General features: G+C 43.9%; 1 protein-coding gene across 1 annotated transcript in view; it reads right to left on the reverse strand.

Moving 5' to 3' along the window:
• acoxl (acyl-CoA oxidase like) overlaps positions 1 to 15516 on the reverse strand; it is a 397595-nt gene that overhangs the window by 126828 nt on the left and 255251 nt on the right. The window contains exon 13 of the mRNA XM_043687180.2: positions 10676 to 10765. Coding sequence (XP_043543115.1) covers positions 10676 to 10765 — 90 coding nt within the window. The remainder of the gene's footprint in view (positions 1 to 10675; positions 10766 to 15516) is intronic.

Genomic DNA, 15516 nt, shown 5'->3' on the forward strand with positions numbered 1-15516 from the left:
AATTGGTGGAGCTGTGGATTGTCAGGAAGGTTGTCAAAGGCTACAGTAGGATATGGATCAGTTGAAAAGTCCATGGACAAATGGCAGACTAAGTTTAATCCAGACAACTGTGAGGTGATGCACGTTGGGAATCATATGCCAAGAGGAAAGTAAACAGTAAATGGCAGGACCCTTAGGAGCACTGATCTTGGGGTGTGAGTCCATAGCTCCACTGAAAGTGGTGATACAAGTGGATAAGGTGATAAAAAACGCATAAGGCATGTTTGCCTTCATTAGTCAGGGCATTGAGTATAAAAGTTGGCAAGTCATATTTTAGCTGTATGAAAATTATATTAGGCCACATTTGGAATATTGTGTGCAGTTCTGGTCATCACATTATTTGCAGAGGGTGAAAATGAGGCTTACCAGGATGTTGCCTAGATTGGAGTTTAATAGCTGTAATGAGAGGTTGGAAAAACTTGGATTGTCTTCACTGGAGTCAGAGGCTTAAGGTTAACCTGATGGAAGGATATAAAATTATGAGAGGTATAGACAATCAGAGTCTTTTGCCCAGGGTGGAGATGTCAAATACAAGGGAGCATAGGTTTGAGGTGAAGGAGGTATGTTTAAAGGAGATGTGTGAGGAAAGTTTTTTTCACAGAGGGTGGTAGGTATCTAGAATACTCTGCCAGGGAAGGCAGTAGAAGCAGATACGATAGCAACATTTAAGAAGCATTCAGATAGACACACCAACAGGCAGGCGATAGAGGAATACAGACCAGTTGCAGGCAGATGGGATTTGTTTAGAATGACACTATTATCTGTGCAGACATAATTGGTCAAAGGACCTGTTCCTGTGCTGCACTGTTCCATATTCTATCACTATTCCAGAAACATAACACAAGATTTTAAAACACTTACACCCCAAAGGTGAAGCAGAGATTCTGTTCCATTAGCATCAGGTCACAGGGAGGGAAATGAAAGTTAAAAAAGGAAGGTACTGAATTTACATGAAATTCAGCTTGTGGTTTACATATGGTTAAGGAAATCCTTTGTGTGTCTGATCCTTTGGCCCTTCTGGGCTACTTCCAAAGTCACCCTTTCCTCCAGAGAAGGTCCATTTGACTGCTCCAACTGCCCTGCTTGGGTATATCCCATCCCAGAAAAGTAGACCAAACCCAAGCAGGTTAATTACTGCTTAACCAGTCTACTCTTGATCAACAAGTTCTTGCTAGCAGTGCTATTAAGCAAGACTTAATGACCAATAACCTGCTTACTGATGCTCAACTTGGATACTACCGGGAAAGCATTAACCTCCTGGAAACCACAGAATTTAAATTAGTGCAAACAAACACCCGACGAAGGAGCGTCGCTCCAAAAGCTAGTGCTTCCAATTAAACCTGTTGGACTATAACCTGGTGTTGTGTGATTTTTAACTTTGTACACCCCAGTCCAACACTGGCATCTCCAAATCATACATTAACAACAGAAGTTTATTTCAAAGTAATATCTCTTCAAGTGCAGATATATCCTGTACCTCAGAATATTTTCTAATAACTTTGCCACCACTGAGGTAAGACTGAGTTCCTGTAATTTACTGCACCATCACTTCCTCCCCTTTTTAATAATGGGACAACATGAGCAACATTCCATTTCTCTGGCCCTCACCTTGACCAGAAAGGATCTGAAAGGTTTGCCAAAGTGCTGGGTATCTCCTCTCTCTCACCTTCCACATTAACCTGGGATACTTCTTATTTGGGCCTGCAGATTTATTCACATTTAAAGCTGCAATACTTGCTAGTACTGCCTATTTATGTTAATTTATTCTGATATTTCACAGTCCTCCACCTTGATGTCAATATCTGTGCCATCCTCTTCAATAATCTGTGAAGATTGACATAAATTATTCATTGAGGACTGTGCCTGTGCCTTCAGTGTCCAGACACACATGTACACATATATGGTTCCTTACGAGCCCTACTCTTTACTTGTTTTCTTGTTCAGTTGATTCTTCTACAACACGATAGTTGCGTTCTTCAGCAACCCCGCATTACAGAAAAATCACGCTTTAGAAACAGTGCTTAAAGCGTTGGTGGTGTAATCGCGTTATAGCCAATACATGTTTTAAAAATTCATGCTTTAGAAATAGGATCCCAAATTTGTCAATCACATTACAGCGATTTCATGTTGACAAAACGCACGTTATAGCAGAATGACCTGCTCTTTATTTATGTTTTAAAAATCCATTTGGATCTTCCTTCATACCTCCCACCATTTTTTTCTCTCATACACTCTTTTAGCTTTCCTAGTTTCCTTTTAAAGTTGCAATCTGCACATTTTATACTCTGGAAACTGTCATATTGAGCCATCAGTATCTGGCATAATCTTTTTTTTCCTTAATCCTAACTTCTATGTCCATTGACATCTAGTGTTCTGTGCTGTTGGTCCTACCCTTTGTCTTATAGGAACATATCTGCCCTGTGCTCTCACTACTTCTTCTTTGATTGCCTCCCATTGCTCGGACTGTTTTAGCTGCAAGTAACTGGTGCTTGTCCACTGGGTGAAATCGTATCAGATCTAAGTAAAATCAGTCTTCAGAACATTTATTGCCAGTTCATCCCGATGCTTTTCCATAATTATTCAAAGGCTGAGTTATGATCACTATCTCCAAAATGCTCCCCTATTGATATATCCTTCCTCCTGCATTGCCTCATTTCCAAATATTAGGTCCAGAATTACTCCCAGATAATTTTGATTAGATTGATTAGATTCCCTACAGTGTGGAAACAGGCCCTTCGGCCCAACCAGTCCACACCGACCCTCTGAAGAGCAACCCACCCAGACCCATTTCCCTCTGACTAATATACCTAACATTATGTGGCAATTTAGTATGACCAATTCACCTGACCTGCACATCTTTGGACTGTGGGAGGAAACCGGAGCACCCGGAGGAAACCACGCAGACACGGGGAGAACGTGCAAACTCCACACAGGCAGTCGCCCAAGGCTGGAATCAAACCTGGGACCCTAGTGCTGTGAGGCAGCCGTGCTAACCACTGAGCCACCATGTCGCCCCACTGAGTCACCATGTCATTTATTTTATTTACCTTTTTTATTTTTTTTCACTGTTCTGTACCGCTTATTTCTTAATTGTCTCTCTTATTCTTGCTCCCCACTCTCATCACCCTTTTCCTTTCCTCTTCCTCCTTTGCTACCCTTCTCCCCTGTTTTCTATTTTACCTCTGCTTCACCCTTCCCCCCCATCCCCCACATATTTTGTCCCATAGCACTGGCTTCAACCTTGGTCATTCAAAGCTCCTAATCTCCCTATAATCTCTCTATGCACTGTCATTATCACCTCTTTATTGCTACCTTTGCTTCTGGAGCCATGACTCACCTTCTCTCAGCCTCGTATAAATGCCTCCCTATTTCTCCCCTTTTTATAGCTTTGACAAAGGGTCAGTTAGACTCAAAACATCAGCTCTTTTCTCTCCTTATAGATGCTGCCAGACCCGCTGAGATTTTCCAGTATTTTCTCTTTTGGTTTCAGATTCCAGCATCCGCAGTAATTTGCTTTTACTCCCTCCCCTGTTGGCCAGAGAGGGTCTGAAAAGTTTGTATTGGCTAAAAAAAAATTCTCCTGGTTTAAGAACTTTGCTGCCTCCATACCTTGCATACTAAAACTACCCCAATTAATATTTGGGTCGTTAAAATCCCATCCTCCAATTCTTTGAACTTTGATGACGTTTGATACTCTATCTCAGCCCAGCTTTTTGGAGGCCGATAGCACTCAACCTTTTCTATTTCTACTTCAACCCATTAGATAATTATTTAAATTGACAATGTACAGGGTTGTATGGGGAAAGGTGGCATGACACTTTTTACTTGCACATCCACTAATATCATTTATTGTATCTGTTGCTCCCGATGCGGTCTCCTCTACATTGGGGACATAGCAGAGCGCTTTAGGGAACATCTCCGGGACACCCGCACCAATCAACCACACCGCCCCGTAGCCCAACATTTCAACTCCCCCTCCCACTCTGCCGAGGACACTCCACCCATTGTTTTTACCTCCTTAATCAGTGAAATGTCAATCTCCCCTCAGCAGAATTACAAAATTGTTAGTGTGCAAATGGGGCCATTTGGCCCTTGTTACTATACTGGCTTTCCAAAGGGGTAAAAACAATGACTGCAGATGCTGGAAACCAGATTCTGGATTAGTGGTGCTGGAAGAGCACAGCAGTTCAGGCAGCATCCAAGGAGCTTTGAAATCAACGTTTCGGGCAAAAGCCCTTCATCAGGAATAAAGGCAGTGAGCCTGAAGCGTGGAGAGATAAGCTAGAGGAGGGTGGGGGTGGGGAGAAAGTAGCATAGAGTACAATGGATGAGTGGGGGAAGGGATGAAGGTGATAGGTCAGGGAGGAGAGGGTGGAGTGGTTAGGTGGAAAAGGAGATAGGCAGGTAGGACAAGTCCAGACAAGTCATGAGGACAGTGCTGAGCTGGAAGTTTGGAACTAAGGTGAGGTGGGGGAAGGGGAAATGAGGAAACTGTTGAAGTCCACATTGATGCCCTGGGGCTAAAGTGTTCCGAGACGGAATATGAGGCGTTCTTCCTCCAGGCATCTGGTGGTGAGGGAGCGGCGGTGAAGGAGGCCCAGGACCCGATTAGTTGTCCCCACAATTGAATTTTCCTAAGTCTTTTGGTGATTTTCAGATGAATGTCTGTCTGCTATCTTCCCTTTTATTTTGAACCCCGCTCAAACAAAATCCTGGAACTTCTATTCTAAAAACACCAAGTGCTGGACCAAGAGGACTGCAGCAGTTCAAGAAAGCAGCTCAGCATCACATTCTCAAGGGCAATTAAGGGATGGGTGGCAAATGGTAGTCATCATCCCACATCCTATGAAAAAAAAATATTGCCTAACGCTATCGCCTTTTCACAGTCAGATAAGAAGCCACACTGCACACAGTGTGGAAAGGGATGGGATTTTGTTGTGCAAACAAAATATTGCCCAATGTACCACATTAGTGAGACTTAATGATTTGTTCTCAGTTTTCAAATAGCAAATCATCTGTGAATACATCAGCGTATCATGGTAAGAAATGCTAAATGGTATTTCTGATTCACTGGGGACATTAAAAGTTTGTGCAAGGACAAAACTGGTGAAGCATTCATGTGTTCTAGCTTGAGAGGGATCTGATGAGAGGTATTAAAATACCCTGCAGAGTCTTTCACAAGCAGAGTAAACAGGTTATATAATGTAAAGGAAAGACAAATTAATACATCATCTGCGACTGAAACAAGTTTTATAGGCAGAGTTTTGTCTGAACCAGTAGATAATGAGTTCAACTCCAAACATATCTGCACCTAATCCATACAGGTATTCCAGTGCAACATTTGGTGAGTGTTGCACTATCGAAGATGAAACATTAAATCCTCTCAGGCAAACAGCATCAATTTGGTGGCATCTTTAGAAAAGAACATTTCCCATTGCATTTGAAGAATAATAATCAAACAAAATTTGACACTAAATTGTGGAATGCCTACAGTGTGGAAGCAGGCCATTAGGCCCATTGAGTCCACACTGACTCTCCAAAGAGCATCCCAGCCAGACCAACCCCATTCCACTAACCTTGCATTCTCCATGGCTAATCCACCTAACCTACACATCACTGGACACTATGGGGCAATTTAGCATGGCCAATCCATACCTAGGTATTTTAACCCTACTGCGAATCCTCTTGCAAGGATGCCTGCCTTGAAGAAGTTTTCCTCCTCTCTCTACAAGAATCTCAGGGAGTCCCTCTCCCACTGCAACTCCCAGGTCATTTCCTCTGCCCTGAAGCTCTTCAACCATGTCTTGAAACAGACTTGCTACCACAGCCACATTTGCTTCCTTATTTCCCCTTCCCCCACCTCACCCCAGTTCCAAACTTGCAGCTCAGCACTGTCCCCATGACTTGTCCTACCTGCCTATCCTCTTTTCCACCTATCCACTCCACCCTCCTCTCTGACCTATCACCTTCATCCCACCCCCATCCACCCATTGTACTCTTTGCTACCTTCCCCACCCTCCTCTCTGACCTATCACCTTCCTCCCCACCCCCACTCACCTATTGTACTCTATGCTACTTTCTCTCCACTCCCACCCTCCTGTCATTTATCTCTCCACCCTTTAGGCACTCTGCCTGTATTCCTGTTGAAGGGATTTTGCCCGAAACATCGATTTTCCTGCTCCTCGGATGCTGCCTGAACTGCTGTGCTTTTCCAGCACCACTAATCCACAATCCACATGCCTCCACATCTTTGGACTGTAGGATGAAACCAGAGCACCTAGAAGAAACTCCCACAGACATTGAGAGAATGTGCACACTCCACACAGACAGTCACCTGAGGGTGGAACTGAATCTGGGTCCCTGGCGCTGTGAGGCAGCAGTGCTAACCACTGGGCTACCGTGTATTCTAAAGTGCTAACAGTGAGGGCAAAGAAGCAGGTGACTCTCTGGCTTCTTTAAGCTGAATAAGAATGTCCCATCCAGTTCGAGGAAGGAGGATGGAGGGTAGAGTGACCAACTTCATTAAAAGCTACAGGTAGGTCAAAAAGAATGAGGAGGGATAGTTTATCACAGTCACAATAACATTTGATTAAACACATGATTTTAATGAGGACCATTTTAGTGCTGTGGCTGGGAGCAAAAGTCCAAATCGAAGTATCGAACATGGGGCTGGGAGAAAGATACATGTGGATCTGGAAGTGACAACATGCTTATTTAAAGATGCCATGGCACTTTTACCAAGAAGAAGATGGATGTTCTTTTGGACAATATTTATCCCTCAGCCAATATATCAACAGCAGATCATGTGGCAATCATCATTTACATTTTTCTGTGAGGGACCTGGTTGTGTGCAAATTGCTTGCCCCATTCGGACATTAAAACAACAGAATACATTTCAAAAGTACTTAATTGACTATGAAGTACCTTGTATAAATGTGAGGTTTTTTTTTCTGTCGAAATGGCTCAGGTATTAAAACTTTCATTTGCAACTCTGTAAAGTTGTCACATTGTGTTTCAAATTTGATATTTTCCAGATAGTTAACAAGACTGCTACTTCACAACTGTTCGTTGCAGTAGGATGTTGCAGAGATTGATGCCAATTAATTAATATTCTATAGGCTTCTTTACAAAGATGTATTGATTTCTGATTAAATTCACATTCAGCGCATGTTTTGAAACTCCACTTCCTACTGAAACAATAGGCTGAATTTTAACTCCGAACAACAGATGGGATGGAATCATGCCAGAGATTGAAATGCAAACCTTTTCAGCTGGAACCAAACCTGAATAGTCAGCATGGCTTTGTGCGTGGGAAATCATGTCTCACGAATTTGATTGAGTTTTTTGAATAAGTAACAAAGAGGATTGATGAGGGCAGAGAGGTAGATGTGATCTATATGGACTTCAGTAAGGCTTTCAACAAGGTTCCCCATGAGAGACTGGTTAGCAAGGTTAGATATCATGGAATACAGGGAGAACTAGCCATTTGGATACAGAACTGGCTTAAAGATAGAAGACAGAGGGTGGTGGTGGAGGGTTGTTTTTCAGACTGGAGGCCTGTGACTAGTGGTATACTACAAGAATTGGTGCTGGGTCCACTGCTTTTCCTCATTTACATAAATGATGTGGATGTGAACATAGGAGGTATAGTTATTAAGTTTGTAGATGACACCAAAATTGGAGGTGTAGTGGACAGTCAAGAAGGTTACATCAGATTACAACAGGATCTTGATCAGATGGGCCAGTGGGTTGAGGAGTGGCAGATGGACTTTAATTTAGATAAATACGATGTGCTGCATTTTGGAAAAGCAAATCTTAGCAGGTCTTATACACTTAATGGTAAGGTCTTAGGGAGTGTTGCTGAACAAAGAGACCTTGGAGTGCAGGTTCATAGCTCCTTGAAAGTGGAGTCGCAGGTAGATAGGATAGTGAAGAAGGCGTTTGGTATGCTTTCCTTTATTGGTCAGAGTATTGAGTACAGGAGTTGGGAGGTCATGTTGCGGCTGTACAGGACATTGGTTAGGCCACTGTTGGAATATTGCGTGCAATTCTGGTCTCCTTCCTATCGGAAGAATGTTATGAAACTTGAAAGGATTCAGAAAAGCTTTACAAGAATGTTGCCAGGGTTGGAAGATTTGAGCTATTGGGCGAGGCTGAACAGGCTGGGGCTATTTTCCCTAGAGTGTCGGAGGCTGAGGGGTGACCCTATGGATGTTATAAAATCATGAGGGGCATGGATAGGGTAAATAGACAAAGTTTTTTCCCTGGGGTGGGGGACTCCAGAACTACAGGGCATAGGTTTAGGGTGAGAGGGGAATGATTTAAAAGGGACCTAACAGGCCACTTTTACACGCACAGCATGGTGCGTGTATGGAATGAGCTGCCAGAGGAAGGAGTGGAGGGTGGTACAATTACAGCATTTAAAAGGCATCTGGATGGGAATATGAATAGGAAGGATTTAGAGGGATATGGACTAGATTGGGTTGGGATATCTGGTCGGCATGGACGTGTTGGACTGAAGGGTCTGTTCCCATGTTGTACATCTCTATGACTCTATGAATGGGGACCAATCTGCTTATGTTTAGTAACTCAATTATATTACAGCTGTGTTCCTTCATTTTTACCACACGTTTCCCCAGCTTTGGGAAACTCAGACGCTTAAAGTAGGCAAGACAAGCTAAATCCACAAAGTAAATGCCTTTAGAACACTGCTCATAGAACAAATCCAAACACACTGACCTGTATAAGCACCACGTCCGATTCTTTCTTATTGGAAATTACCATTACATCCCACTTACCCGCTCCAGACCACTGTAGCACCCATTCTGCATTTGGCTACTCCCAACCATGTGAGTGGGGACGCATAATGGATCTATCTCACTCTTCCTTAATATACACAGGCCTTATGAAGCAGGCTTCCCACCCTGAAGGTTTCCAGCACCTTTGTGCCGGAACCCCAATCTGGGGGCAAGGGTGTATTTTCTGAAGGTCTCAGGGGTTTGAGGACCAACAAGAAACCAACATTACCTCCTCAGGGAGAACTGTACTTCGAGCAGGTAATATGGCAGAGGCTGTTCAGATGGCCAGGACCAAAGACCCAGGCAAGGAGGTGAATCCTGCTTGTCAATAACTGGCAGCTCTTTAACTCACTGGCATCTCTGAAGAGACTGTGGAACGACAGCTGCTGGAGTTCTAGATCAAATTCTGGCGTGACTGTGGCTGCAATTGCTAGTCAGAGGCGGGTATTCTGCAATAAGAAATGCAAATACTGGCTAACCAAAGCCTGTCCACTAACTGGAGTATGGTTAGATACTCTCCAGTTGCCTGGATGAGTGTAACTCAAGCAGCACTCAAGAAGCTCAATGTCATAGAGTCATAGAGATGTACAGCACGGAAACAGACCCTTCGGTCCAACCCATCCATGCCGACCAGATATCCCAACCCAATCTAGTCCCACCTGCCTGCACCCAGCCCATATCCCTCCAAACCCTTCCTATTCATATACCCATCTAAATGCCTCTTAAATGTTGCAATTGTACCAGCCTCCACCACTTTCCAGGAAAAAGCAGTCCACCTGCATGGAATCCCACAGACAGACATTCACTGTTCCACAGGAGTATACGTGTGCCATCTGCAAGATGCAATGCAACAACAAATCTCCTTTGTCAGCATTATCCAGAATCCACAACTATCTAGCAGGACAAATGCAACAGAGACTTATGAACACTGCCACTTGCAAGGTCCTGTCCAGGGCGCATCCTGATTTTGAATCTGTCACTAATCCTTCACTGTCACTGGGTTAAAATCCTGAAACTCTCTCCCTAACAACAGTGTGTCATGTGTATCAACCACATGAACTGCAGTGGGTCAAAAAGGCAGCTCAACACTACATTTTCAAAAGCACTGAAGGGAGGGGCAATAAATGCTGGCCTTGACAGTGATGTCCAGATCTCATGAAAGAGCACATTTTTAGAAATTCCTATTCCATGGGGGAGTCAGGAGACAAGAATAAATTAGCAAAACAAAATCAATTAATTTAGAGTTCATTAATGAACATATCTTATCCTTACCCTCTTCACAGGACATGCATATTTTAGTGATGCAGATAGTAAATGGGAGAAATAGGTATAAAAATGTTGCTTATTCGGATGTTGTATTAGCAATTACAATGCTGGGTCTAATGATATTCAGCATCTATATGGCAATAGTAAAATGTATCTCTATGTTGGTAACTATTAAAAATACTTCTTATTTCTAAAGAAACCTCAAAGCTCTAACAACCATTCAAAGAAGAATAAGCACTCTGTTTGAGTGTGTCAAAGGAAAATATGTTGACTTTACTGCAACGATCTCCACCACAATTAATTTAATTCTGCCCACAGCAGTTTACATGAATCAGTCTACAGTGAAGACCAAAGACAGTGAAAGAATAAAGCAACAAGTTGAAAGACCAACTTTCGAATCCAAGGGCAATCCTACCAATTTGTTAGTATGACTGTTCAGAACACAAATTGGGAATAAAGATGTCTACAGAGATTTATTTCGTTTTCAGAAAAATACAAGTCAAAACTGGAAGCTCAGGTAACCGAGCAGTAAAGGCAGAATACTACACAGAGCAGTGTTTAAATGATCTTACCTGTAGCATCACAACATTGTCACCCTCAAAGGTTACAAATACATCAGAGTCACATTTCAGCCCAGGGATACGGTTCTCCATCATATAACCCTGGAACAAAGCAATTGAACAACTTCAATTTATATAACATTGAAATAAGACAAGCTTTGCTAAATAAACCAGACAACATCAGACAAAAAAATGCTTCCTGACTTTATGAAACAAACTGAACCTCAAAAACACGGATTGATGAACAGATAACAGAAAATGCTAGAGAAACTCAGCAGGCCTGGCAGCATTTATGGAAAGAAAGACACAATGTTTTGAGTGAAACAGTCTTCCAAAGAACGGGAAAGTTTTATTATTTGATTGGTGCGCTGCTTTAGTCAAACTTTGTCAAGCTGGAGTACAGGTCCAGGAGGCCAAATAGTGTTTTGTTTTATAAGTTGCAATTGTCCCCATTATTTAGATATTTTTGTATTAAAAACCACTACTTGACCAAATTAGCAGGTACTGGAAGAGCACAGAGGTAAAAACAATGACTGCAGATGCTGGAAACCAGATTCTGGATTAGTGGTGCTGGAAGAGCACAGCAATTCAGGCAGCATCCGAGGATAGGCAAAATTGACTTTTCGGGCTTTTGCCCGAAACGTCAATTTTGCCTGTCCTCGGATGCTGCCTGAATTGCTGTGCTCTTCCAGCACCACTAATCCAGAAACTGGAAGATCACAGCAATTCAGGCAGCATCTGCCTGAACTGCTGTGCTCTTCCAGCACCACTGATCCAGAATCTGGTTTCCAGCATCTGCATTCATTGTTTTTACCAAATTAGCAGGTAGACAACCAGTGGTCTATGTTGTACAATATTTCTGAAAGAGTTAATCTTCACTGAGCTCCACCCATTCTGTTGAAGCCTCACAGTCTGTTGAAACGATGTCTTCTTAGGGAGTAGATATATTATGTATAGCACTGAGTGTCATAACAAGTATGTCTGACCAGTAAAGTATTTGTTCTTATTTATACATACTATAAACCATTTTATTAACTAAGAACAATGTCTTTTTTGCAGGGATATATCCTCTATGCGCACTAGACATTTGACAGGCTCTGGACAAAGTATAGACAAGGCAAGATTGGTGACAACCCTTCATTTGAACCACATAATGACAGAGGTGGCACATGTTACAGAGTACTGGAAAGGACATTCAGGGTGATACCACAGTCTATGCTTTGTCACTTTCACAAGGTCAATTTCCTCCTCTGCAATTGATGATGAGTTTTATTTGTATGGCAATCAACCTTTTACCTGTTTAAAGAAACAACCTGCATTTATTTGGAGCCATTCATGACACCAGGACACCCCAATCTCAAATCCTTTCTGTAATGCAGGAAACATGATAGTGAATTTACAAACAATAGGTTTCTGCAAATAGTAATGTAATAAGAGACAGATCATCTGTTCTTGAAATATTGATTGAGAAATACATGTTGGATGGCACACTGGGCTAACTTCCCTGCTCTTTGATTAGATTAGATTCCCCTACAGTGTGGAAACAGGCCATTCCACCCAACAAATCCACGCCGACCCTCTGAAGAGCCCATTTCCCTCTGACTAATGCACCTAACACTACGGGACAATTTAGCATGGCCAATTCATCTGATCTGTACATCTTTGGACTGTGGGAGGAAACCGGAGCACCCGGAGGAAACCCACACAGACACGGGGAGAATGTGCAAACTCCACACAGACAGTCGCCTGAGGCCAGAATTGAACCCGGGTCTCTGGCGCTGTGAGGCAGCAGTGCTAACCACTGAGCCACCTCGTCTTCAAAACAGTGCCATGGAATCTTTCACAACGCCTTAGAGGGCAGATGGACTCCTTTCTTTATTCAGCAAAAGGCCACAAAGCAGTTTATAAGAGCTATTAAAAGGTAGTTTGCAAGGAACATGTTCTTTAGTTGGTGGATGTCGAAAAGATATTCCCTTTTCAAAGTGAGTCCAAGGGGAGATGATGGCCAAGTGGCATTATCGATGGACTGTTAATCCACAGTCTCAGGTAATGCTCTGGGGACCCAGTTCAAATCCTGCCACAGTAGATAGTGGAATCTGAATACAATAAAAATCTGGAATTTAGAGTTGTAATGATGACCATGTAGTGATTGTTGGAAAAACACATCTGGTTCACTAATGCCCTTTAGGGAGGCAAATTGCTGTCCTTACCTGGTCTGGCTGACCTGTGACTCCAGACCCACAGTAATGTAGTTGACTCTTAACTGTCCTATGGGCAATACATGCTGGTCTAGCCAGCGATGCCCTGATCCTGTGAATGAATAAAAAAAAGAGATGGTTTTGTCCCTTTAGGACAGAGATGAGGAAAATGTTGAAATTCTCAGCATCAGAAGGTGGTGGAGGTGAGGTCGCTGAATATTTTTAAAAGAGAAATGACCAGGTTTTTGCCTTACAAGGGGATTAAAGGGGAGAGATGGAAATATGGAATTCAAAACAAGATCAGCCATGACCTTATTACAGAGTAATCTCAATTATCTGAACAACACGGGTGGGGAGTATTTTGTTTGGATAATTGAATGTTTGGATTATCAAATGCCGGATACCATGGATTAGCCTAGCATCAGGACCTTGCGAACTTGTCCAGTTAATTTGAAATTTAGATAATCGAATGCTGGTTAATCGAGATTTCTTTGTAAATGGTGGAGTAGGTTTGAGTGGCAAATGGATTTTGGATTAGTGGTGCTGGAAGAGCACAGCAGTTCAGGCAGCATCCAATGAGCAGTAAAATTTCGGGCATTGGCACCACCTCGTGCTCGCGTGAGGAGGTTGAGCAATTCATCAACTTCACCAACACATTTCACCCTGACCTAAAATTTACCTGGACCATCTCTGACACCTCCCTCCCCTTCCTAGACCTCTCCATCTCCATTAATGAAGACCGACTTGACACTGACATTTTTTACAAACCCACCGACTCCCACAACTACCTGGATTACACCTCTTCCCGCCCCACCTCCTGCAAAAATGCCATCCCGTATTCCCAATTCCTTCTCCTCCGCCGTATCTGCTCCCAGGAGGACCAGTTCCACCACAGAACACACCAGATGGCCTCCTTCTTTAGAGACCGCAATTTCCCTTCCCACGTGGTTAAAGATGCCCTCCAACGCATCTCATCCACATCCTGCACCTCCGCCCTCAGACCCCACCCCTCCAACCGTAACAAGGACAGAACGCCCCTGGTGCTCACCTTCCACCCTACCATCCTTCGCATAAACCACATCATCCGCCAACATTTCCGCCACCTCCAAACAGACCCCATCACCAGGGATATATTTCCCTCCCTACCCCTTTCCGCAAAGACGGTTCCCTCTGTGACTACCTGGTCAGGTCCACGCCCCCCTTCAACCCACCCTCCCATCCTGGTACCTTCCCCTGCCACCGCAGGAACTTCAAAACCTGCGCCCACACCTCCTCCCTCCCCTCCATCCAAGGCCCTAAAGGAGCCTTCCACATCCATCAAAGTTTTACCTGCACATCCACCAATATCATTTATTGTATTCGTTGCTCCCGACGAGGTCTCCTCTACACTGGGGAGACTGGACGCCTCCTAGCAGAGCGCTTTAGGGAACATCTCCGGGACACCCATACCAATCAACCACACTGCTCTGTGGCCCAACATTTCAACTCTCCCTCCCACTCTGCCGAGGACATGGAGGTCCTGGGCCTCCTTCACCGCCGCTCCCTCACCACCAGACACTGGAGGAAGAACGCCTCATCTTCCGCCTCGGAACACTTCAACCCCAGGGCATCAATGTGGACTTCAACAGTTTCCTCATTTCCCCTTCCCCCACCTCACCCCAGTTCCCAACTTCCAGCTCAGCACTGTCCCCATGACTAGTCCTACCTGCCTATCTTCTTTTCCACCTATCCACTCCACTCTCCCCCCCGACCTATCACCTTCATCCATTCCCCCACTCACCTATTGTACTCTATGCTACTTTCTCCCCACCCCCACCCTCCTCTCACTTATCTCTCCACCCTTCAGACTCTCTGCCTGTCTTCCTGATGAAGGGCTTTTGCCCGAAACGTCGATTTTACTGCTCCTCGGATGCTGCCTGAACTACTGTGCTCTACCAGCACCACTAATCCAGAATCTGGTTTCCAGCATCTGCAGTCATTGCTTTTACCTTGAGTGGCAAATGGCCTGCTTCTGCTCCTAGTTCAACTGTTTGTTTATAAACAATTGCTTAAAGGAGACAAAAAGTAGAAACTCCATGTCTTGCACTCATCAGAACTAGGACACAAGAAACCAGCGTGAACAAAAGGGACGCCATTTTACTCAGCATATGGCAATCATTAGCATTCCCATCCTTGGCCCAACCCAAGGGAATTCCATTCCATTCCTACAGTTTCTCCATCACATCTGTTCTGATGATGCCACCTTGCACTGGGTCGCCTCCAATAAGATCTTTTTCCTCTCCATTATGGTTGAGAGGGCCTTCAGCCATGTCCGACCCATCTCCCACACTTCCAACCTTCCCCTCATTCCCAGAACAATGACAGGGTCCCAGTTGTCCTTACTTTAGTTTCTGTATTTAAACCGGCATTCTGCACCACTTCCAGCAGGATTCCACCATCAAACACATCTTCCCTGTCCCTCCATTGTCAGAATCCCACAGAGACCATTCCCTCTGTGACACACTGGTCCACTTCTCAATCCCTCCTAATGCTTCCTCACTCCCCCATGGTACCTTCTCATGCAAATTGCAGAATTAACACTTGCCCTTTTACGTTCACCTTTCTCACTGTCCAAGCACCAAATACAGCGTTTCACTGGTCTACTGTGTTACAATC

The sequence above is a fragment of the Chiloscyllium plagiosum genome, unplaced genomic scaffold, assembly GCF_037043375.1.
Source record: "Chiloscyllium plagiosum isolate Xiang-an unplaced genomic scaffold, Cpla_swu_hap1 HiC_scaffold_3, whole genome shotgun sequence".
In the NCBI taxonomy this organism is placed as follows: Eukaryota; Metazoa; Chordata; class Chondrichthyes; order Orectolobiformes; family Hemiscylliidae; genus Chiloscyllium; species Chiloscyllium plagiosum.